The following is a 23,373-nucleotide window of genomic DNA, read 5'->3' on the forward strand; positions in this document are numbered from 1 at the left end:
AAATGACTAAAATTGAGCTGAGGGAAAAGTGTATGTGTTTTAATATGAAATCAGCCTCAGAAACAAACATAAATCCATTAACCCACTAATCCATCTCATGAACCTGAGAATTAGAAAGAAAGAACAGTTTTAATTTTATACTAAATAGCTTGAACTGATTAATGGACAGAAATAAAGAAAGATTTTGATCAGTTTGCTCTTCATGACTGGAAATCACAACAGGGTTTGCAAAACTAGGCCAATTGATTGACCTAAAGCAGACACTTAAGGCTTCCTTCCAGCAGTGAGATATTTATGATTTAGCTTCCAGAAGTTCTCATAACCTAAGACGTTTGAGCTCGACCACATTGTCTCTCTGTGGGTTGTAATAGGACTGAGAGACATGTCTTCCAAGACGAAAAATGACAAAACGGACAAATCTGAAAAGGCCCTGGCAGCGGAGAAGGAACAATTCGTCAAACTACAGGTAAAAAGTTAGCTAATAAACCTTAGCAGAACTTTCTGTGTAAAGTAGCTTAATATTTGATTGTTAACATATAATATAATTAATCACTTTTAACATTTATGACCTGGAAGATAATCTGAACACCAGAATGTAACAATGAATTTCATCCTCATCGTTAAGGGAACCATACCCCATATTATATTTGGCTCCCTGTGTCCTTTTTATGGCATTTTTATATGGCTTAATGTCCTTAAAATAATTGTCATTCATTTTAGCAGTATCATTTCCCAGTCTATTTTACCAAGCTTAATGTATTAGTTTGTCTATAGAATTTTAAGGTTTTAATAATATCTTTACAGGAGAAGGGGAACAATCACTTTCAATGGACAAACCAATAGAACCGCAAAAACAAAAAAACAAAAAAACAAAAAATAGAAGTTCAAAAAGATCTTACATTGATTTTAGTCTTTTTTTGAGCATTTCTATTGGTCTGTTCAGGAATTTTTAGTTTTAATAACAAACAAAACAAAATCATGTCAAAAAGTGAAAAGAGATACATATTTTTTTATTTTTTTTTTACAGTTTTTGTGACATCACTAAAATATTGACCTCAAACCAGGGTGATTTTCAACTTAGTTTTCATATAAATTAACTGGATGCAACCTAGGGCTGTGCGATATGGTGAAAATATTATTTCACGATATTTAAAGACATTTTCTCGATGCACAATATTAATTAGGAAAATTATTAAGGACTCCACTCACCCATACCACTGCAGGTTCTCACAGCTGCCCAGTGGCAGGAAGGTGCAGAAGCTTGAAGACCAGAACCAGTTGGTTCAGAGACAGCTTCTACCCTCAAGCAATCGGGCTGCTGACTAAACAATAGCACAGTGGACTGGTCCACAGTCCAGTCTATCTCATCTGCATTATCACATTTCCTCCCCATACAAACACACTCTGCACTTACTACTGGAACTCCTGTGCTTAGTCACACAGCACCTACAAAGGTGTCTCCCCACTTACACTACACCTGAATTCACACTCATTCAGTGTCTTTTGTAAATAAAGGAAACATTCAGATTATATCAAACCAAATTTAAACTGCAATATTGTAAAATAGAGAGTATGGAAAGTGTATGTATAATGTATATGTATAGTATAAGTTAATGTGTAGGTATTCAGTGTTTTTTATTTTGTAAATATGTGTTCTTTTTTTACTACCGTGAGGGATGATACCTGTGTAATGTGGTTTGATTTGACTGCAACCCACATAATCGCAGACAAAATGCATCTTTAGTGATTAGACAAATTCTTAAATACTGCTAATTCAAATACTCTCCGTTACTGAGTACAGTGATTTTTATTCAAACGTGCAGTTGGTCAGTGTTCTTGAAGCACTGACAATATCCTCAACATGCTCAGAAAAGCATAGTGTGTATCACGATAACAAAATTGATCACAATACGATAAAATGTCGTCATATTGCCCAGTTTTAGCAGAAACCATACATTTTGAAACTGTACCGATGCAACAGTGGCTCCATTTAAGCCCAATTAAATCTAAGGCTAATGCAGTGGTTTCTCAGTCCTGGTATGAAAGTACTGCTGCCTGCTCTCTCAAACCCTGTTTCAGTTCAGTAGTTGCATTAGGAGCGTAGAGCATGGGTAAAGTAGTGGGACTTTGGACTGGTGTACTCCCGAGGACGTGGTGCGTAATGCATTCTGGGATATTTTACTGTATGTCCACACAAGCCACATCCTGATGCATCCTTGATAACATGGGCACACGCAATTTTTGAATGAAGCAGTGCTTGGGCTGTTACTGATGGTACTTCACAAGTCCACAGGAACACAAATACAGGCAAGAACGCGCGTTGAGAATCAGCTGTGGTCACCCACCCTGTTCTGTAAGGTCCACCATACTGCAGACTTTAGTTCCAGCCTTTATTCAGCTCCATTTGATCCGTCTAATTACTGCCTTCAGATGGCCTCTATTATCTAAATGACGTGTGATAGATTTGGGCATGTGAAGTAGAGGCTCTGTAAAAGCATAGCACAAGGCAGTGGTACTTCAAGACCAGCATTGAGAACCACTGGGCTAATGCAAACGTAGTACATTCACCTTAAAATAACACTTGCTTTCTTCACTCATTTCGCAGCTCCAGAGCATTGGAAAGTGCATCACCACGACTGAAGCAGCGATAAAGGAGAAATATGCCCGCAGTATCTTTCAGAACCTTTTTTTCTTTTCTCTTCTAGCCTAAAATGTTTGTCTTGTTCATCCTGTATACACCCACAGTACTGTACCAGTTTCTGCTTCTCACCATCCAAGTAATTCCAAACAGATTCAATGATGTTGAGGTCTGGACTCTCGGGTGTTGTCATGAGAACATCAGCATCTTCAGCAGTTTGATTTCATCAGAAAATTCTTTTAGCCTGTTTGCTTTTCTCAGTAAGAGCTTCTTTATCAGCTTCTTGATCCATGTCCTTGTAGATCCATAGTGTTGAGTCATCTTCTCCCAGTGGTGAGATGGTCAAAAACACCTGTGGTGATGTTTTCTGATTTGAGGCCGTTTGCCAGTGTGGATTTTTTTTAGTGAAGTACAAGACAATCCATACAGAAATGATGTCTCAATGGTGATGTATGTAAGTGTTGGCCATGTCAGGTTCGATTCCTGGCTATGCGACAGCAATCCATATATCCGATCGCTTCAGGAACATTTCCTGCAAAAAAAAACATTTACCTAATGGCCGTTTAGACTGGAAATTCAATTTTACATTATACTATGTTTCTATTTCTATAAGGAGAGTAGTCTTCTCTTAACCCCAACAACAGAATTAAGACACTAACAGCAGATATGAACAGCTCTTTACTTTGTTATGTTTGCTCTCAAAGTGGTTGATACTTAACATTAGTGCAGAGATCCTGTTGGGAACACATAAAGAAGGTGGAGCTGTTACGTTCTGGTCCCATGCTGTGAGTTTGCCTCTGGCCAGCAATGCTATCCTCAGCTGGAAATTCTGCCACATGGTGCACAAGCTCTTGCGAGATGGCCATCCCAACGTGAGTCTTTTCATTCAGGATTGGGAATATAACTCCACTAATGTGATTTGTATTGCAGTTTGCCTTGACATGACCACTTTGTTCTTCTCACTTTCAGACTGTGCGAGATAGCCGTGGGCACGTCCCCAGTATTAAGCAAATGGGTACTTTATGGGTGAGTGAATAAAAGTTACTGTTAGTTTTTTGGAGATTAATTATTTTTAAATGTCAGAAGGCTGTATTTATATATACATATATATGTTTATACACACACACACATGCCTTGCGCAGCTCGAAACGCGCAGAAGGCATGTACTAAGTCTCTTAATTAATCATGGGTGTGTTTTAGACGTAATGTGCAATAAGCCAATCAGTCCCTTTAAGAGCCAGGTGCAGTCTGACTTTGGCAGATTTCTATTACAATGGGGTGTATGCTCATTGGGCACGCACCTGTGTTGACAATTCACTGCCAAGATAGCAATGAACACCTGACTGTTGACGTCTGCCTAGGTTGTTTTCAGTCAGTGGCACAGCCAGAATTTGTTGCCAGAATAGCAATACGCCAGAAACGTACCTAAACACATCTCATTTCGAGACCACCACGGCCATCGGCGTAGATATATTCGCAAGCACCATTGCTATTTAAGAGAAGCAGGCAGAATGCATGAAAATGTAAGATAGCAATTAGCATTGTGACACATCCTGCACAGGGTGTAAGATAGGGTCCTATGTGTCCCAATGTTTCCCAATGTTTTTAGACACCCCTTCTTATGATTGCATTCAGCTACTTTAAGTTGCACTCATACAAATGCACACACATAGCTTGTCCAGTTCCTGTAGAGAAGCATTGCCAAAAGAATAGGACTCTCTGGAGCAGATAAACATGAACGTATTGTCACCATGACTAATGCCAGACGCAGGGTAGAGGTGTATAAAGCCCCCAGCATTGAGCTGTGGAGCAGTGGAACTGTGTTCTCTGGAAAGTTCTCTGGTGCTCTATCCAATACTTTTGGGATACATTGGAGAGCCAGGGATGAAGTGGTCATCATTGGACTGGTGATCATCCAACATTATGATCTCACAAACGCGCTTGGTAATCAGTGCAATCAAATCCTCACAGCAGTGCCCCAAAATGTAGTACAAAAGCCTTCCCTTTACTGAAGAGGCTGTTACTCCAACACACGCAAGATAAACTCTTTTTAATGCTCTTGATTTTGGAAGAAACAATGAGTGAGCATGTGTCCCAATAATTTTGTCAATAGTGTATATTATGCTGGAGCATATGTTGTGTTATAGTACCAAGACCCACGCAAGTTAGCTTGAGGCTAGAGAATTAGCTTTATGCACAAACTATACACCTTGTTGTACACCTAGTTGTTGACATTATTGATTGAGTATTGATCAACAATATTATGTGATGCAGGATTGGTGGTGAGTTTGTTTACATATCACAAGCTTAGTTTTTGCTTTGTCCTGTTGTGTAGGGAAGCCTCCATGACCGCTATGGGCATATTGTTGCTCTGTATGCAAAGTTCCTGTGCATCAAAATCGAATTCCATTGTAAGGTAAGTAGTGCTTTGGAAGATCTTGTGTGCTGCAGTGCTGGCAGCTGGTAAAATATGGTTTCTTTATATTAATTGTTACCATTTCAGCACAAAGAGATTCCAGCTAATCTTGAGACTCCCGATGAGGTCCTTGAGAGGGTTATTGCAGTTGATATTAATAAAGTGTAAGTACTTTCCCCAGTATGATGATATTGGAATTGTGTTGCTATCTGCACAAACCTGCCTAAAACATAGAGTTGTCACATTTACAAATGACATTTTGAAATGATGTCTGATATTTATTTACATAATCATAAAAATATCAGTTCAGAATTTCAATGTTGATGCATCCCTACAAAACAAACCTAGGAAAAAATGTATAGGGCTATAAACATCCTTTATGATCAGGTTTGAAACTACTGGTGAAGCCCTTGATTACATGGATGCTGCACTTTTGCTACAAGATACAGGTAAACTCACATTATCTCTTTGTTGTAAATCAATATTATGATTAATACTGTCGGAACATAGCACCTTTTGGATGATAATAAAAAATACGGATGGTACATAATATAGTTATTATTATTACAGTTTAAAATTAGAAGCTAATCCAGTTGGTAATGTTCTAATAATTATGATACTATAAGTTAAAACAACTATAATAATTTGTCTAAAATTACATACTGGTACAAGCTTATTACATGCTAATACAGTTTTTGTTTATTAAGTGCTTTAGTTATTTTCAGTCATGTGGATTTAATATTTTTTTATATTCTGCGTGCATGTTCTGTAGTTTTCAGACAACTTGAATCCAATTCCACAAGCTCCACTACTGCAGTGGGGCAGTGCCGCCTGTCTCCTCTGGTCTTGGTCATCCAGGACTGTAGCCCTCTCTATCACTTCTTGGTCAAGCTCCTCTTCAAGTTGCACAGCCGTGAGTGGACTTCAGTCTAATGCTATTCCAGCTCAGATCCAACATTAAAACTCATCCTGAAATAATAATAATAATAATAATAATAGAAATGATCTAAATAAAGCAAAATTATAAAGGATAAGATGATACAAATCCTGCATCTAATAATTGTGGGAGGTGGGGGCATATAGGACCCACTACCACACAAGCTCCTCATAGGGTCATCAGACAGGCACCTCCTTTTGTCGCTGAATGAAGCCCACGACACCTCCGGAGGGACCTGTCATGTAACCAACTTTATAACTGTAGTACTACGTTGGCTCCATGGTGACATCTTGTTAAATTAACATACATTAAAATATATGTTCTCTTTTTCTGTAAAATGATCAATTTCTGAAATATGAGGTGTTCTTAATTTAGCCGTGTGGTTCTCCTCTATAAAATCTAATATTAAAAACATCAGAAATTAGGTTAAACTTATAAGGATGATAAATCCATTCACTTATATGGTTACTGTTCACCTGTATTTATAACCTGTTTGTGTGTTTCTCTAAGGTATACCAGTAGATGCTCTGCTAGGACATCGGGATCGTTTCCGTGACCAGTTTGAAAGGTGAATCAAATTGCGTATGCACTTTCATTTTATGACTTTGCATGCAGTTAGCTGAATGTGTTGAACTGTTTTCCTGCAGTTAAATGTGTGCTTACTTGCCCTTTTTCTCCCTAGCCTCACCAAGTTCTTTGAGAAAGCAAGAGGCATGGAGTTCTTTAAAACCATCATCCAGATCCCTGATCTTCCTGAAGTAAGACTATAACTGCATTTCGAGCCCTTTTACACATTATTAAAAAATAACCATAACATTCATCATTATCTGGAGGTCTGCTTCTAAAAGCTAATTTATGCTAATGTACCATGATGCTTGGGACAAGGCATATTTTATTTATATTAGCCCTGTACTCTGCAGTTTTAAATTTGTATACAAACAATTTGCATGTGGTTAAAGTGCACAATCTCCGATTTTAATAAAGGGTGTTTCATGTGGTTTGGTTTTAGCATGTAGTAATTACAGCTGCACAGTTTTGTATAAAAAGTGGAAAAAAATACCCTTTATTAAAATCTGAGAATATGAACTGTGGACAGAACTGAGGACTGTGGAGAATAAAACCTGTGGAAGCAAAGCTAATAAAACCCATACTTTATGGATGGCATTGAATATAAATGTACACCTATAGTTGCAATTATTTTTTTTTTCAACACATATTGCAAATCAGGCTTATTAGCAAAGTTTACAAACTTTCTGCTATTTGTCATAAACTAATCACACAGGACCAATTCAAATAACTCAACACAACTAATAGAACAAGTGCTTTATAACACTGGCTACATTACCTGGACGTAGAGGAAAGGACGCTATCACCTGCTGCCACCAGATTCCTGAGGAGGCAGGTGGTCAAAAACACTCAGGTGACTGCAAAAGACCTCCAGCAGGATTTGTTGACAGCAGGCACTGAGGTTTTAGTTTGCACAGTAAGGTGCTACTAAATGCTAAAGGTCTCCAGTACACCTCTACTGACCCAAAACACAAGAACAGTCAACTCTATTCTGCTCAAAACCACTCAAATCAGTCAGAGTTCAGTGGAGAGATGAAACATAACTGGAACTTTTGAGGCATATGGATCAGCGGCATGTCTGGAGGAGGAAGAATGAAGCATATGCTAAAAAGAGCACACCACCTACAGTGAAGTCTGTGATGCTCTGGGGCTGCTTTGCTTCCTCTGGCACTGAAAACCTGCAGTGTGTGCAGGGCAGGATGGATTTAATCAGATATCAGGAAACATGACAATTATCCTAAGCAACTACCTCTAAGTCCTGGAAGCTGCTGGAATGGTCGTCACAGTAGATCAGTCGACAGACTTGAACCCCAAAGAAAATTGTTGGTTGGATTTGAAGAAGATGGTTGCAGCATGCAAACTCAAGAATATTAGTGAACTGGAGGCCACTAGCCTTGAGGAATGGACTAAGATTCCTCAGAAATGCTGGCAGAATCTAGTGTCTGGCTATACATCAGGTTTGCAGCAGGTCAGAACAGCAAAGGGACGATCTACTAAGTACTAAAGACGCTTGTCAAGAAGGAGTTGAATGATTCTGAATCAAGTGGCATTATGTGCTAAATTGGAGAAAGCGCTTGTTATTTTAGTAGTGAGTTGAGCTAATTATTTTGATCTTGTTTGATTGGTTTGAATCGTTTTAAATGCAACTGTAGATGACAAATCATTTACAGTATTTAAACGTCAGATCATATTCTATATGTAAATAATAGCTAATAATTACGATTGTCACTTTCATGAATTTGGTTTGTCACTTTCCCTGAATATAGTCTCCTCCAAATTTCCTGCGTGCTGCTTCGTTGGCTGAATATGTCAAGCCAGTGGTGGTTCCCAATCAAGAACTGCCTGAAGATGATGACACAGAGACTCAGCTGGATTTTAATGAAGTCCCTGGATACCAAATGGTATGACAGTTTGTCATTTCCAGCACAGAACTAATTAAACTGCGAATCTCCAACACCTTTTTTTAACATCACATTTTCCATGGCTGTCATAACTCCATATTTCATATCTTTCTGGACAGTTTCATGCATACAACCAGTATGACCCTCCAAATGATGTGCCAATGCAAAGGTAACGTACTTCCAGAAAGTATCTACACAAGCCAGTAGATTAATTTTTCAGCCTTGAGCGTGGTTTCAGGCCAAGCTTTCTGCTTTGGATGTCATCAGGCTTTTTGTTCTGTTCTCAGGGAGACTGAGGTGGTGTCTTTGAGGAAAGAGCTGGAAGCAGTGAAACCTGAACTCCAGATGTTCAAAGCAGAGGTAATATGTGTATATGTATATGTCAGACTATGTTAGTCTAGGATTCTGTTACTTGCTTTTTAGATTTAATTATGGGTCAATTATAAGGTTTGTCATCTTTTTGAGGCTTTTATTAATATAGATGTGATGTACATCATTGCTTCTGCAAGAATCAGTTAAAGTGTATATCTGCCCTTTATTTTAGCGGGTCTCCTGTCGTCTCAATGCATTTGGAAAATGCATGTTTTGGGGGAAGGGATAACAAGCATTGAAAGGCATTAGGCATAGTACATTAACATAAAAAACATTCTATTTAAACTGAACTAGGCTGAATTGAATTGAATGGAGTGTTTGTGTTCCCTGCCTATAGGCCCAGCGTGCTGTAATCCACCTGAAGGAGCAGGTGAATAAGTTGGAGGCAGAGGTGGAGGAGCAGCGCTCTCACAAGCAAATGGCCCTGGTGGAGAACGAGCAGCTCCGCATGGAGGTGGACGCGCTCAGAACCCAGAGTGCAGTGGCTGCCAGCATACAGGCCTCCGCTGAGGATGCAGGCAGTGAGTTTCTCGTTCCCTAGTCTCATGTACACCCTAGTGCGTGTACACCGATCAGCCATTACATTAAAACCAAGTAAAGGAAACAACAATGATAATCTCGTTACAGTGGCACCTGTCATGGGATAGATATATTAGAAAGCAAGGGAACAGTTGAAGTTGATGTGCTGGAAGCAGGAAAAATGGCCAAGCATGAGAATCTGAGACACTATGACAAGACCCAATTTGTGATGGCTAGACGACTGGGTCAGACCATCTCCAAAACATCAGGCAGGTTATGTTTGAGTGTGCCCGGCATATAGTGGTCAGTACCTACCAGAAGTGCACCAGGGATGGACAACTGGTGACAAGGTGATGGGCACATAAGGATCATTGATGTGCATGGGTAGTGAAGGCCAGCCTGTCTGGTTCGATCTGACAAAAGAGCATCTAGTCCATGCCTCGACAGGTCAGAGCTGTTTTCATGGAACGAAGGGGACTTACGCAATATTAGGCTTTAGGTTTTAATGTTATGGCTGATATGTTATGGTGGATTGTAGACTACGTTATAGGAAAGCGCTATAGAATTCTTTATTCAGTTTAAAGTTGATCGTCATACTCGTGCAGGTGGTTCAGGTTCTCCAGGATGGTGTTGAACGGCTTATGCATCTCTTTGCTCTTCAGGAATCCGGAATGTCCTTATGTGTCTCTCAATTCTTTGTCTTTGTTTTAGGTCGAGCTCAAACTGCCCAGATGTATTTCTCACGTCTTAAAGAAAAACACGCTGAGCTGGTCACCAGACACGCTGACCTCATGAGAAAGGTAAAGTCGTATCCTCTAGGAAAAGAGTCGTGTCCTCTATTCACCTTATTCATACTGTGCTTTTGGTAGCTATGGGAAAGTGCACACTTTTATATTTATATATTTATATGGGGTCTGTGTATAAGCAAAACTTTAGCTGTATTTATGTGTAACCTGCTGACTTGTTTATCAGAATACAGACACTGTGAAGCAGCTAACCAGCACTCAGCAAGTCCAAGAGGAGCTGGTCAGGACCAAACAACAAATGGCTGAAGAACTGGAGAAGCTCAAGCAGGAGAACAGCATAATGGTGGAACTTCCTCATAGCTGCTCTTAGTCTTAATCTGTTTTGATAGGCTCAGCTGTAATGGCACTAGTTGTTGAAGTGGCTCCTAAGATTGCAAATTCAGTCTATGGTGATGTCACAGCCCTCTGTGGCTAAGAGTCCAAAATTAGCCTTGCATGCTTTGTGCATAGGATGGCCCTCTGTTTACCCCATTAGGACTATGTAAGGTTGTTTAATGATGAAGACATGAAGACATCTCTTTACGTATTTATTTGGGTTTAACAATATTTCTTCTTTAGGAATATACTTTATAACTATATCATCACTGTTACAGATCACAATTGCTTTATCTTACTTTAATGGGAGGCCATATATGCTAAGCATATATATCAGGGGTTACAGCAAGCTTACCTTTGCTGTTAGGATTGTGTTGTTGCAGTCCTTTGGTTTAAACATATAAACAAATCCATATAAACTCAATATAAACAGATGGATCTGTGTTGTTAGATGACCATATAGTCCCTGGCATCTCTGGTATGGTATAGATCTCACTTTGCTATCAGTGCTACCAAAGATGACTAAATTGTACGGATCTAACATTTGCTGTATTTAACATAAAGTGCCAAAGAGTGTCAGAAACCACATACTGTAGCTCATATGCAATATTTGATTTGATTTGACAAACTAATTTGAATTTTGAATAATTAACTAGTTTCTTTTAGCTTGCAGTCCTTGCATTTAATTCTGCACATTTCACTGCTGGAACATCTGAGCATATCTCTAATTGGCTTTATTATGTTTAGCTTGAAGCGCAGAAAGCAGAAATTGTCCGACTGAAGCAAGAGCTACACAGCGGGAAGGCTGAAATAACGCAAGTTCAGAGCGCTCTGCAGACCAAAGAAAAGGTTTGTCCTAATTAAATTTTGTCAAATTTTATTGATATTATACTAATACAGGGTTGTACAGTAGAGCCAAACACAGTTAGGCTAAGTCTCTGGTGCAGTAATAGTTAAAGACATGGTACAATAGTGCAAGTACAATAGACAAGACATGAGAAAGGGTGCACAAACAATAGTACAATAAATATACATTAAATGAACATTATTCTAAGTATACATACAATAAGTATACATACATTATAAATATACATAAGATGTGCATGTACATGTGCAAATGAGTGCATGAAGGCTGGATGATTAGAGTGCAAACTAAGTTATATACTATACTAATTTGGAAATAATGATGTAGTCCAGTGATGTGCGTGTAAATGGAAGAGTACAGGCTGTTAAGGAGTGTATGCTAAAGTAAACCAGTCTTGTGTTATAGTAGCATCAAATATGTAAACAAGGTGTACAGTAGAGTAATGAGTACAGTAGCCTGGTGTTCAGGTAGAGAGAACAGTACACAACTTATGAACAGTAGAGGGAGTAAGGTGCATACGGTCCCTGAGGAAGTGAACATCAGATTGTGTATGATGAGTGAACTGGAAGGATCAAAGAGATCAGTAACAGTCAGTCTATGTCCATCCTCTGATGGTTCGGGATCGAATACATGTACCGTTCCGCCCCTACTATAGTCATATTGAATTGAATGTTTATTATGCTAAATATGTAATATATTCATCCTAGTTTGCATTTTACCTTCTCAGTGATAAATACTTTTAGTGTTGCACTTCTTTCTAAGGTGCTCTGACTGTGTGCCTGTGTATGTGTTACAGGCAGGGGACCAGCTGAGCAGTGTGTTGTTGGGGCTTCAGGCGGAGAAAGAAACGCTGTTGTGGTCTATGAAGGAGCAGGAGACGGAGCTTGCTAACCTACGTCAAATTGCTCAGCTGCACCAGACCTCTCTGCAGCAGGAGAAAGAGAAGAACCAGAGGGAGACGAGCTCCCTGCAGAACCAGTTGCAAGAGAAAGTGGGTACAACACCTAAATTAGAGACTGTACACTATATTTGTCGCCTGACAGTCTACTAAAGTACAGATCTAAAACCGGGTCCGTCCACACCCAGGCTGGGTCATTGTTGCCAACCTTCTTAAAGCTATATATACTATATAACTGTTCTGTAAAAAGTAATTTGGTAGTGTTGAATGCAGTGGAATACCTAATGCTCCGGATTCACTTTATTGTTACTTATACAATATAACATATTTTTCAAAAGAATATATGCAAATACGTAGTAGGTCTAAACCATTTAATTTTCCAATCAGGTCATTTTATAATGCATATATAATTCTGCCAGTGTATTTGTCGCTGAGGAAAGTCCACTGAGGAAGTCTATGCCTCTGGTTCCCATTTGGACTTATTTCTGGACAGCAATAATAATAATAATAATAATAATAATAATAATAATTACAATGTATATATAATGCAGATTAAAGTGAATGAGTAAAAACAAAAGACAAAAATGAGGTTCACTAAGAGTATGGTTATGCCAAAACAAATAAGATCTATCTAATAACAATAGTAATAACAGCAGTGCACTTTACCAAACAGGCTGCCAGCCGTAGACATTGTCTAATCCTCTTCTGCTTTAACAGGGTGTAAAGTAACAGAGTGTGTGCCTCCACAGGTGTGTCGGGAGCAGGAGCAGCAGCTGCAGCTGGATAAACTGAAGAGAGAGCTGGAGTTAAAAAGACTGGAGGCAGTGAGTGCCCAGAGCGCTCTTCAGACTAAAGAGTCGGTGAGTATTTCTTTAATTCTCCTAAATTGTCCTGAACACACGTATAGAAAACATTCACACAGACACGCACATACACACAAGCTTTTGTCTGAATCACAAAAACGCACTCATGTAGACATTAAAAGAACTGTTTTATATGTCAGGTAATGCACCTAGCTAACACACTAGAAATGTAAATGCAAGTCATGAAATAGTCATGCAATTTAATACAGAACAATTCAATACAATACAATGCAATACAATACAGTACAGTACAGTACAGTACAGTACAGTACAAAACAATGCAATACAATACAATGCAGTACAACACAATACAATACAGTACAGTACAGTACACTGCAATACAATGCAGTGCAATACAATGCAGTGCAATACAGTGCAGTGCAATACAGTGTAATGTAATACAGTGCAATGTAATACAATACAATGCAATGCAATTCAGCACAATACAGTATAGTTCAGCACAATACAGTGCAATTTATTGCAATACAGTGCAGTACAGTACAGTACAATACAAAAAGTTGAATTTGAATTTCAATCCTGCTTGCAGAGACAAAAAACACAACTGTGTATAACCACAACTGAGATGTTGTTAAAGCGCCATTTGAACACTGCTCTAAGGCATAATATATGTAGTGGAAGACATTGGCTATGTATCTGTTTTTATTTCTACTGTGTGTTTTACAGGCAGGGGACCAGCTAAGTAGTATACTGGTGGGGCTGCAGGCAGAGAAAGAGATGCTGCTGCGATCTATGAAGGAGCAGGAGACTGAGCTTGCTAACCTGCGTCAGGCTGCTCAGCTGCACCAGACCACTCTGCAGCAAGAGAGAGAGAAGAACCAGAGAGAGATGAGCTCCCTGCAGAACCAGCTACAGCAAATAGTCAGTAAAACAGTTCATGGACACAGACCCTCTAGTGGCTGTTTGGCTGCCCCTAGATGCAGTCAGTCAGTTAAGACGTGGCCCTTTTACCTCACCGGACATTATGTAGCTATTTTAACTTAAATGTTTAAATAAGGTTTATCACTTCGTCGTTTTACCAAAGTTTTTAATTCTGGTATTTTTATATATTTTGTAAAGCTAAGTTAAGCTAAGTTAAGATTTAGGCATATATTTGTCAGCCTAGCATCTCTCTCTGTAAAGCACAAATAAACTGACCATAAGTTTCAAGTTCAAGTGCAAGTTGCAAGTTAATAGGGACCATCCTAGGGACCATTGATTAGGACAATCAATTAATAAAATTGCTTTATTAATTATTAGCCTTTTTGTTTTCGCTTTTGACATTTCTAATCAATATCAGATAAAAATATAAAAATATTATAATAAAACAGAAAAATGAAAATTAGACTAGACCATTTTTATCAGCTTCAGAAAACAGCCATCATGTGCATTTTCCCACATATACTGTATGACTATATGACATTTGGAGATACCAAATAGCTCAATAAAGAAGCATTGCCAATAGAATGGGATGCTCTGGAGTAGTTGCACATGAGCCTATGGTCAACATGCCCCCCAGCATTTGGCTGTGGAGTAGTGAATTTGCATTCTCTGGAGTGATTGAGCCCCTTCCAAAACCTTTGGGATAAGTTGTAGTTGTAGTAGAGCAATGTTCCATCTAGTGTAACATCTATTGTAAAGCCTTCTCAGAAACATAGAGTCTGTTACTGTTGCAAGTAGGGAGAAAAAGTACAAAGTAGTTAGTGTAATTTAAATCTAAGTCAGATAATAGGACTGAGTGTTGCATTCATGGGTGTGTTAAATGTCACTGACTGCACTGTTGTATGTCATGGCAGCTTCGGCGGGAGCAAGAGCAGCAGCTGGAGATCGCCAGACTAAAGCGAGAGTTAGAGGAGAAGAGAGCTGAGGCGTTGCATGCTCAAAGCGCTCTTAACAGTAAGGGAGCGGTGAGTAGTTTTCCCTGTATTGCTTATTTTGCTTGGTCACAAATATTCATAAGGGCAGAACAATCATCAGAGTAAAATAAAATGAACTCTGATTGTACAAAGGTCAACATTTCTGTTCCTGTGAATAGTTGAATGAGTAGAAGATTCATTTATCTCAAAAGGTGTATGTATAGAGAGAGAACTGCATGTAGGACAGCTGGGTACAGTAGTAATTGTACAATAGCAATTGTAATAGTATCAGTAGCAATAATAATATAATAAAAATAATAAGCAATCATTAATGTTTGAAATCACCCCCCTAAACACCTAACACATGGAAAAGTAGGGTTCTTTAATACAAAAGCAACATGAGTATTTTGGCTGCAATTCATCAGTTTAACATCAGAATTGATTACATATACTGCAAATATACCTGCTGTACTCTGTGCACACTCGGTTTAGACACCATTTATTCAGTACCTGATCATTTTTGCAGAACATTTTTCCCTGTATACTTTTTGCAAACTTGTTTGTGGTGTGTGTTACAGGTAGGAGATGAGATGAGCAGTGTGCTAGTGGGGCTGCAGGCGGAGAAGGAGGTGCTGCTGCGCTCTGTGAAGGAGCAAGAGGCTGAGCTAGTTAACCTGCGTCAGGCCGCTAAGCTGCACCAGGCCATTCTAGTGCAGGAGAGAGAGAAGAGCCAGAGAGAGACCAGCTCCCTGCAAAGCCAGCTGCAGGCCAAGGTCAGAAACAGGACAAATACATATGGCAACTTGCACATAGTCCGGGGTCTGTGTTCACATTATGGGATAAAACTAGATCATGAATCTGATTATTTTGCCTAAGACCATGTTCAGACAAAACTGGCACAAATCCGACAGTAACGTCTCTGACTGTGTAAATAGCTTGTCCAGGCCCTGTAGAGAATAGAATAGGACTCAGGCGTGGGCTAGAGGGGTATGAAGCCCTCCAGCACTGAGCTGTAGAGCAGTGTTCTCTGGAATGATGGTGAACCATCCTAAAACATATTTTTAAGATAAATTGGGGAATTTGGGATTAGGTGTTGTGGTGATCATCCAACATCCTGATTTTACTGATTCTGTTATTGCTGAAACCTCAATCTAGTAGAAAGCCTTCCCTTGACAGTAAAAATATTGTTATTTCAACAAATGCAGGATCAACTTTTTTAACTTTTTTGATTTTAGATTTTTAAAAATAAAAAAGCAGGTGTCCCAATACTTTGGTCCATATAGTACACATATACATCTCAGCTGTTCACGAGAAGAGAACGCGTACTGAATCCAGTCTCGGACCATATCTGAAAGTGGCTCCAGGGCATTTGCATTTACACTGGTCTGAAAACATTTCTGTGTCACACTGATGCAAAAATGGCTGTAAAACTGATGATGTAAATTTTGTCATGTGAATGCTTTGGATCAGGCCATGTCTAGGCTGTGTAACCTCTGTCAGACGGTCTAAATGGCTGGGGTTGTGTATGCGTGTTTCCATTCAGTTGAGTCGGGAGTCTGTGCTGCAGCAGAAGCTGCAGGAGGAGCAGTTCTGCCTGCTGCAGTGTGCCGTGGTGGAGGCTGAGGGTATCATCCTGGACGCTGTGGCTAAAGTGGACGACCCCATGCATGTGCGCTGCATTTCCACTCCAGGTACACCTTGCTCCATTTAACGCCAGAGTAAAAAGCTCAACTCTGAAACTGCCCTTTTCTAACTTTTATGTCTCTTCACAAAACCCCCTGAAATACCAGAGTATTTGATCAACCGGGCCGAGACAACCCTGGTCTCCATCGACAAGATGCAGCAGAGCCATGCCGGCTACTTGAGAAACATGGATGGTGAGGAACCAGCTGTTGAAGCAGCCATGATTAGTCTCTTAACCCTTAGTTATTACTTTTGTTTAGCTGTTTTTATTTACTATTCAAATGCCTTGACCTAATTACATATTTAATTACACAGCAAAAACGTGAGAAATAATTAAAGGGTGTAGATTATGGAAAACTAAAATGTCCTTTTTTTATATTGAGTGTTAAAGCTTCAATGAATACTGTTCAGTCCCCAGTCTGTGCAGTTCCTACATGGATATTAAGCTGCCAAAACAGCTAAAGAAAAAATCCCATTAAATATTTAGTTTTTTATTAAGAAATGGTGATATCAATATTTAATCTTCATAAAATATATTTTGTTAAAGACGGTGTAATAGCATCCGCTGTGCAAATTATGCAAAACTGTGCTGTGCAAAACTCAAGGATTGCTGGTTTGAATCTGAGGTCATGCTGCTTGCCATCAACAGCCGCAGTCAGGGAGAGCAGAATTGGCCTTGCTATCTCTGGGGTGTGATGGCACTTGGATCTTAGTGGGATAAGACAAATATTGGATTACACCATGCTTTTATTAATGCTTGTGATAACTGCAATACCCCTACAAGGCCCCACCCTTCAGTTCCTGCATAACTTACATGTTGAAGTTTTTATCAGCAAATGTAATTGAATAGTTCTCATGCTTTCCTCTTTCCACCAGATGCCAGTGGGTTGTTGAGAGCAGTTACCCAGTTCTCTCACCTCGCGGCAGACACTATTGTTAATGGAGCTGCCACTGCCCACTCTGTGCCCACTGACCAAGCTGACCGTAAGGATAGACACAACCACACAAATAAACACAGACACAGATTAAATATTGAATAAATTATGACATGCTGCTTGTGTATATTTGGGTTGTGCACCTCAGGTCACTAAATACTGAGGAGCCATGGATTAATAGCAGCATATTTGATTGATTAGTCGAGTATAATCGAATAACTACCCCAGCCTGACCACTGGCTTCTTACCCCTCTCCCTTCTCCAGGGCTGACGGATAACTGCAGAGACTGCGCCACTCACTGCCTTCAGTTCCTCAAAGAGCTCAAGCTGAAGCCCACCCTGCAGCGAGCTGACCCCACTGCCATCCGCTACGTGGTCCAGCGCATCCTCAACCAAAGCCATGTGAGTATGTGTGTGCTAGGAATAGCTACAAGTGAAATCCTCACTGTTTACTTCTCCTTGTGCTGCTCGTGGAAGCTTCAGCAATGGATGTTACTGATGTGATGAGCCTTCGAGTGGTGAGTAGTTGGTGAGGGCATCTCGTTCAAATGCAGCCATTGAGGCTCTCTTTACAAAACCACAGCTTTACCTTGCTATGAATATGTTTGATTGAAGTACAGCATGGCTGGTGATACAGACAACTAAGGTCGACTGACTAAGGGAAATACTGATACTTATAAAATGGCTCCCATTCAATCACATTGCAAGGTTGGAAATAATTGCATTAAAATATTTAAATAAAAAAACTGTTATTAAAGCAACAGTATGTAGCTTTTTTATAACAGCTTCAAAAACACTGTGACCACTGACCTGTTATAGAAATAATAGCAATAGTGAACCTTGTCCTTTGGAGGTGACTCAAAGTGCAAATCACACTTCCCAATTGTAGGGGGAGCCCAGGGGCAACAAATACCAAATCTAGCATAATGCTGCTTTAATATGCCAAATGATTCCAAAAGTGTGGGCTTTAGGAGCTTTGTGTGTGCAAGAACTAACCTTTAGCCACTTTCTGCAGGACCTACGATGCAAAAACGCAGATGTTCAGAAGTCGGAGCTGGCAGACATGGTGGATATGGAGATGGCTGCTACTTCCACTGCTATTGAGGATGCCGTGCTAAGGATGGATGTAAGAGCTGTGCCAGATTACAGTCAGAGACAATATTTAATATTGCTTTTCAGACGGGCTAAAGATGATGCTCCTGTTTTACAGGAAATATTAAACCAAGCACGAAGAGATACATCTGGACTGAAACTGGAGGTTAACCAAAGGTTAGATTTTCACTGATCATACAAAATTGATAATGCATTTGCATGTGAGTTCTGTTCATGTAATTTCACTCTCTTCTGTTGATCTTTACCTCAGTATCATTGGTTCCTGCTCGGATCTGATGAAAGTAAGTCTCTGCTTTTGCCTTTGCACTAAAAGGCGTATTGTATATACACAATACGGACAAAAGTATTGGGAAACCTGCTTGATTGTTGTGTCTTCTAAAATTAAGGGTATTACAAAAGGTTTATGCTGCTTTTGTTGGACTAACTATCTCTACTGTCCAGGGAAGGCTTTTTACTAGATTTTGGAGCATTGCTGCAACATCCCAGCAAATCCTAAAAGTATTGGCATCATTCTGAAAACATAGTTCCACTACTTCACAGCTCAATGCTACCCCTCTAACCCACATTAGTCATTGTGCCAATAGGTTCATGTTTATATGTTTATATTACAGTCCTATTCTATTGCCAGTACTTCTCTATGGGGACTGGACAAGCTGTGTCTGTGTGCATTTGCACATCTGTGTTAGCAATGGGTGCAACTTAAAGTAGCTGAAAGCATTCATTAGAAGGGGTGTTCCCAAACATATGGACATAAGGTGTATCTTAGGTGTATTTTCATCATAATTTTATAATCATGCCATAATATGCTTGTCTGAGTATGTTGTTTACTGTTTGCATTCCATACTAAATCAGTGTAAACTGCATAGCAACAAGCATCTGATTGGATGGCAGTCTATTAGTCTGTAATCTAATTTTATATGTTTGTTTTTCCAAATCCTTCCTAAATAATGAAAATATTTGTGCAAATAATTGAAGTTTGTGGAATTTCAGCTGCTTAACTGGGTTTCCCCACAGGCCATTCACATGCTGGTAACTGCTGCCACTGATTTACAGAAGGACATTGTGGAGAGTGGTCGGGTAAGTACCGAAAAGGACTTGCAGAGCTTGTCTAGCGAATTTGAGGCTTCTCACTGACCTCTTCTCTCCACAGGGAGCAGGCTCTGTGAAAGACTTCTACGCCAAGAATTCTTGCTGGACTGAAGGACTCATTTCAGCCTCCAAGACTGTAGGATGGACTGCCACACAGATGGTGTAAGTACCTTAAAATATATGTTTGCTGTCACACAGTAATAGGGGATCTAATAGGGGAACTTACGGATATTCATTTATTCTGGTCTATATGTACCAGATTATGGATACACAGTTTTGACCTTTAGCTGTACAAATATTTTAATGTAAAATACCAAGTCACACCTGAATGAATGTAAGTTTTTCATAACCTTAAGAACCTCTGATCTAAATGCATATACATGATTTACAGATGGCACAATGCAGCTACTACTTTAAGCTATTAGTATTGAAATCTTCAATTTAAGCCAATATTTCTTCTTTGAAACCTTCTAAGTTTTAAAATCAGCTTGGACAAGCCAACTTACATTTAATTAAAGGGCCCCAAGTGGTTCAGCGGAATAAGGCACTGTCACTACAACCAGAGGATCGCTAGTTCGAATTCCAATCATGCTGCTAGCCATTGGCAGCCGGGGCCCCCGAGAGAGCACAATTGGCCTTGCTCTCTCTAGTGTGGGTGGATGGCACTTTCTCCCCACATCATTTCAGTGCTGTGCTGGCCGGCACTGGTGTCTGCTGCCTGATGCATCATCACTTTCCTGCGAGGCCGTTGGTTCCCTGGTGATGTTGCATCGGCAGTCGTTCAAAAAAATAGGTTCTTGCTAGATGCGCACGTGTCGGAGGAGGCGTGTGTCAGTCTTTACCCTCCAAGTGTCGGGAGGATTGCATGTGATGGGGGGCAATATGCATGGGGTACTCATTTTAGGACTGTGTACTACTTGTGCACTACATTGAGTGTGCTGCAATCTGTATGTCAGAAACACATGAAACTGTGATGTATGCTTCTTACCTAGTGAGTCTGCTGACAAAGTGGTGACAGACCAAGGCAAATACGAAGAGCTGATTGTGTGCTCCCATGAAATCGCTGCCAGCACTGCCCAGCTAGTGGCTGCCTCTAAGGTAAAAATGTACAGCTACAGTACATTCACTGATAAGCCAAATCATTATGACCACCTGTCTAATATACTGTTGGTGTGCAACATGCCTCCAAATTAGTTCATTCAGCAAGGCCTTTAAAGTTATAAACGATCCTGTGCTGTAAGCTGTGTGCTGGAGCTGATCAGGGCTTTCTGTCATTTTTCCATGTTAACCCCTTAACACTCCAAGGCTTAGTACAAAAGGCATATTGCTTAGTAACTACAGGGACTTCTGTGCAAACTAATGGGGCTGTTTCTTGGTAATAGAAGTGTGTAATAAAACATTTGGCCTGCTGGCGGGACACTGGCCAATTATATGGTTAATGGCGCACATGAGCCCAGGTGTCCATGTAATGAAGAAGAAGGTCAAGTTCCCATACACATGTGTCCATTGCAGGTGATTTTAACATTGGACAGGGGTTGGCATGGGTACTCAGATCGGTCTGCAGGTGTGCAGCAGGGTGTGTTGTGACCCATTCTTCCAATAACCATAATTAAAATGTATGTGACTTGTGCCACAGTATCCTTTCTGTATGTTTGGACCAGACAAGGTAGCCTTCATTGCCTTACTAGACCTTGACATGCACTGTTCTTGTAAAATAATCAACGGTATTCGCTTCATCTGTGAGTGGTCATAATGCTTTGGCTCTTTGGTGTACACAGCTAATGTAGTGATCTATAAAAACATTGCTTCTAAAAATCATTAACTGACATCTCTTTATTTCTGTAGGTAAAAGCTGACAGAGGGAATAGGAAGCTTCACACGCTGCAGCAGGCCTCGCGCCATGTGAATGACATGGCTGCGGTCGTCGTGACTTCAACCAAGGCTGGACAGATGCAGATTGAGGATAAGAGTGAGCATGATTATATGTTTAGATTAGAGATAAGAGAGTTACAGGTTTTAGTAATGTACTATAATGTGATATACCACCATGGCAATGCAGCATGCCACACTACCCAGCCTAGTCATGGACTGAGTTGAGGACTGGGGAAGTTCAGGAGATGTCATGGCAACACAATCACCAGATATTAATGTTTTTTACACTGTTGAGAACTTGTGGGACAGTGTTGGAGAATGTCTGGAGGTCAAAAAACAACCAAACCCAAGTGAGGTCTGTGGAGAGCAGTGAAGAAGCAAAGCAGGTCATTTAAACCATTAAAAAAACTGTTTTAGGAAAATACAACAAAGTATTGGCAAAGTATGAGGCAGTCATCTAGGCATACGATACAGATGGACACTTATAGTTCAGCCTTTTTTCTTGCTATGCTTTGTAATTATTGATCAGTTATTAAAAACAAATTAAGCCTGAAGTATTTAACATTGTTTTATCAGTGTTTTTTTAACTCTCCATAATACCACCTCACAGACCCTATGGATTTCTCAAGCATGTCCCTGATCAAACTGAAGACTGAGGAAATGGAATCACAGGTAAATTCTCTCAAACTGAAACTTTTGCAGGGGAAGGAAATACACAGTTGAGTTTTGTGATGTGCTCGGAAGGTTTCCTTTTTATGACAATTATGAATATTATGTTATATTATGCAACATAATATTGTATTATGTTTGTGTAAACAATGCTTCACATTGTAACGTGCGCCACCCGCTTTACTCAAGCTAAACTTTCTTGTGCGTTCTTGGCAGTCATATGGGGATGTGAGAGATCTCACCTTGACCTCCACTGTTCCCCTGAACTGTCGTCTCTTAATAACAGTCAAGGCTGTGGAACTTGCAAACTGAAATCTTGTGGACTCCTGCCTTGTGGACGTTGATTATTCTTGGACAGATAAAATTTTGATGGATGTATTTAATTTTTTTTCTAGTAAAAATGGAAGTTTCATGTGACCAAATAACAAATTCAATTCACTTTTCAGCTATATGGTTTTATTGGCTTTAAAACGTTCTTCAGGTTTGCTCCCAGACAAAGGCAAGAAAACATAATTTGACCAGTGTGAACATTAAACAGGTTCATGAAGTGTATATGTATATATTTCTTGACCCTTGTGTGTGTGTGTGTGTGTGTGTGTGTAGGTACGAGTGCTGGAGCTGGAGTCTAAGTTGTCCGGCGAGCGGCAGAGGTTGGGGGAGCTGAGGAAAAAGCACTATGAACTGGCTGGAGTGCCTCTCGATCTGCCTGCAGAGAGAAACTTCGAAGGCTTTGTGTTACCATCAGTTCTGCCTGACTTACCACTGCCCGAGCCACCTTTCCCTGAGCCACCGTTGCCAGTCTCACTGCAAGATCTACCACTACCAGAGCCACCGCTGCCTGATCCACCCAAACCCGAGCCTCCTAAAAGCACATCCTCCAGACGGTCCATCTTTCAGAAATCTGGCTCTATCTTCAAGAGCGCAGTAAGTGTTTCTTCATAGATGCCTGCTCTGCTGCTAATGTTTTGATACTGTTGTTGTGTTTATGGTGAAACCTGCCATTCATTTCTTTATTTTCTCCCCCTTTTACAGTTTAGGTGAAGACTTTGAGGAGTGAAAAGA

The 23,373-nt window shown here is 40.0% G+C and overlaps 1 protein-coding gene across 1 annotated transcript; it reads left to right on the forward strand.

The window, feature by feature from the left end:
* The first annotated feature begins 382 nt into the window (after positions 1-382).
* LOC140536857 (huntingtin-interacting protein 1-related protein-like) lies at positions 383-23,373 on the forward strand. Its single transcript, XM_072658911.1, has 36 exons — positions 383-466; positions 2,606-2,669; positions 3,368-3,510; positions 3,608-3,664; positions 4,974-5,054; positions 5,142-5,218; positions 5,442-5,503; positions 5,827-5,967; positions 6,502-6,559; positions 6,674-6,749; positions 8,325-8,459; positions 8,579-8,628; positions 8,747-8,819; positions 9,169-9,352; positions 10,062-10,150; positions 10,323-10,439; positions 11,219-11,320; positions 12,133-12,327; positions 12,984-13,094; positions 13,782-13,976; positions 14,891-15,001; positions 15,529-15,723; positions 16,494-16,641; positions 16,741-16,827; positions 17,510-17,617; positions 17,834-17,970; positions 18,584-18,694; positions 18,779-18,837; positions 18,932-18,962; positions 19,696-19,758; positions 19,832-19,932; positions 20,763-20,868; positions 21,616-21,739; positions 22,253-22,314; positions 22,915-23,235; positions 23,344-23,373. Exons 1-36 carry the CDS (start codon positions 383-385, stop codon positions 23,350-23,352), a joined length of 3,867 nt encoding a protein of 1,288 aa, XP_072515012.1. The 3' UTR covers positions 23,353-23,373.

This window comes from Salminus brasiliensis, chromosome 16 (assembly GCF_030463535.1).
Source record: "Salminus brasiliensis chromosome 16, fSalBra1.hap2, whole genome shotgun sequence".
Lineage (NCBI taxonomy): Eukaryota > Metazoa > Chordata > Actinopteri > Characiformes > Bryconidae > Salminus > Salminus brasiliensis.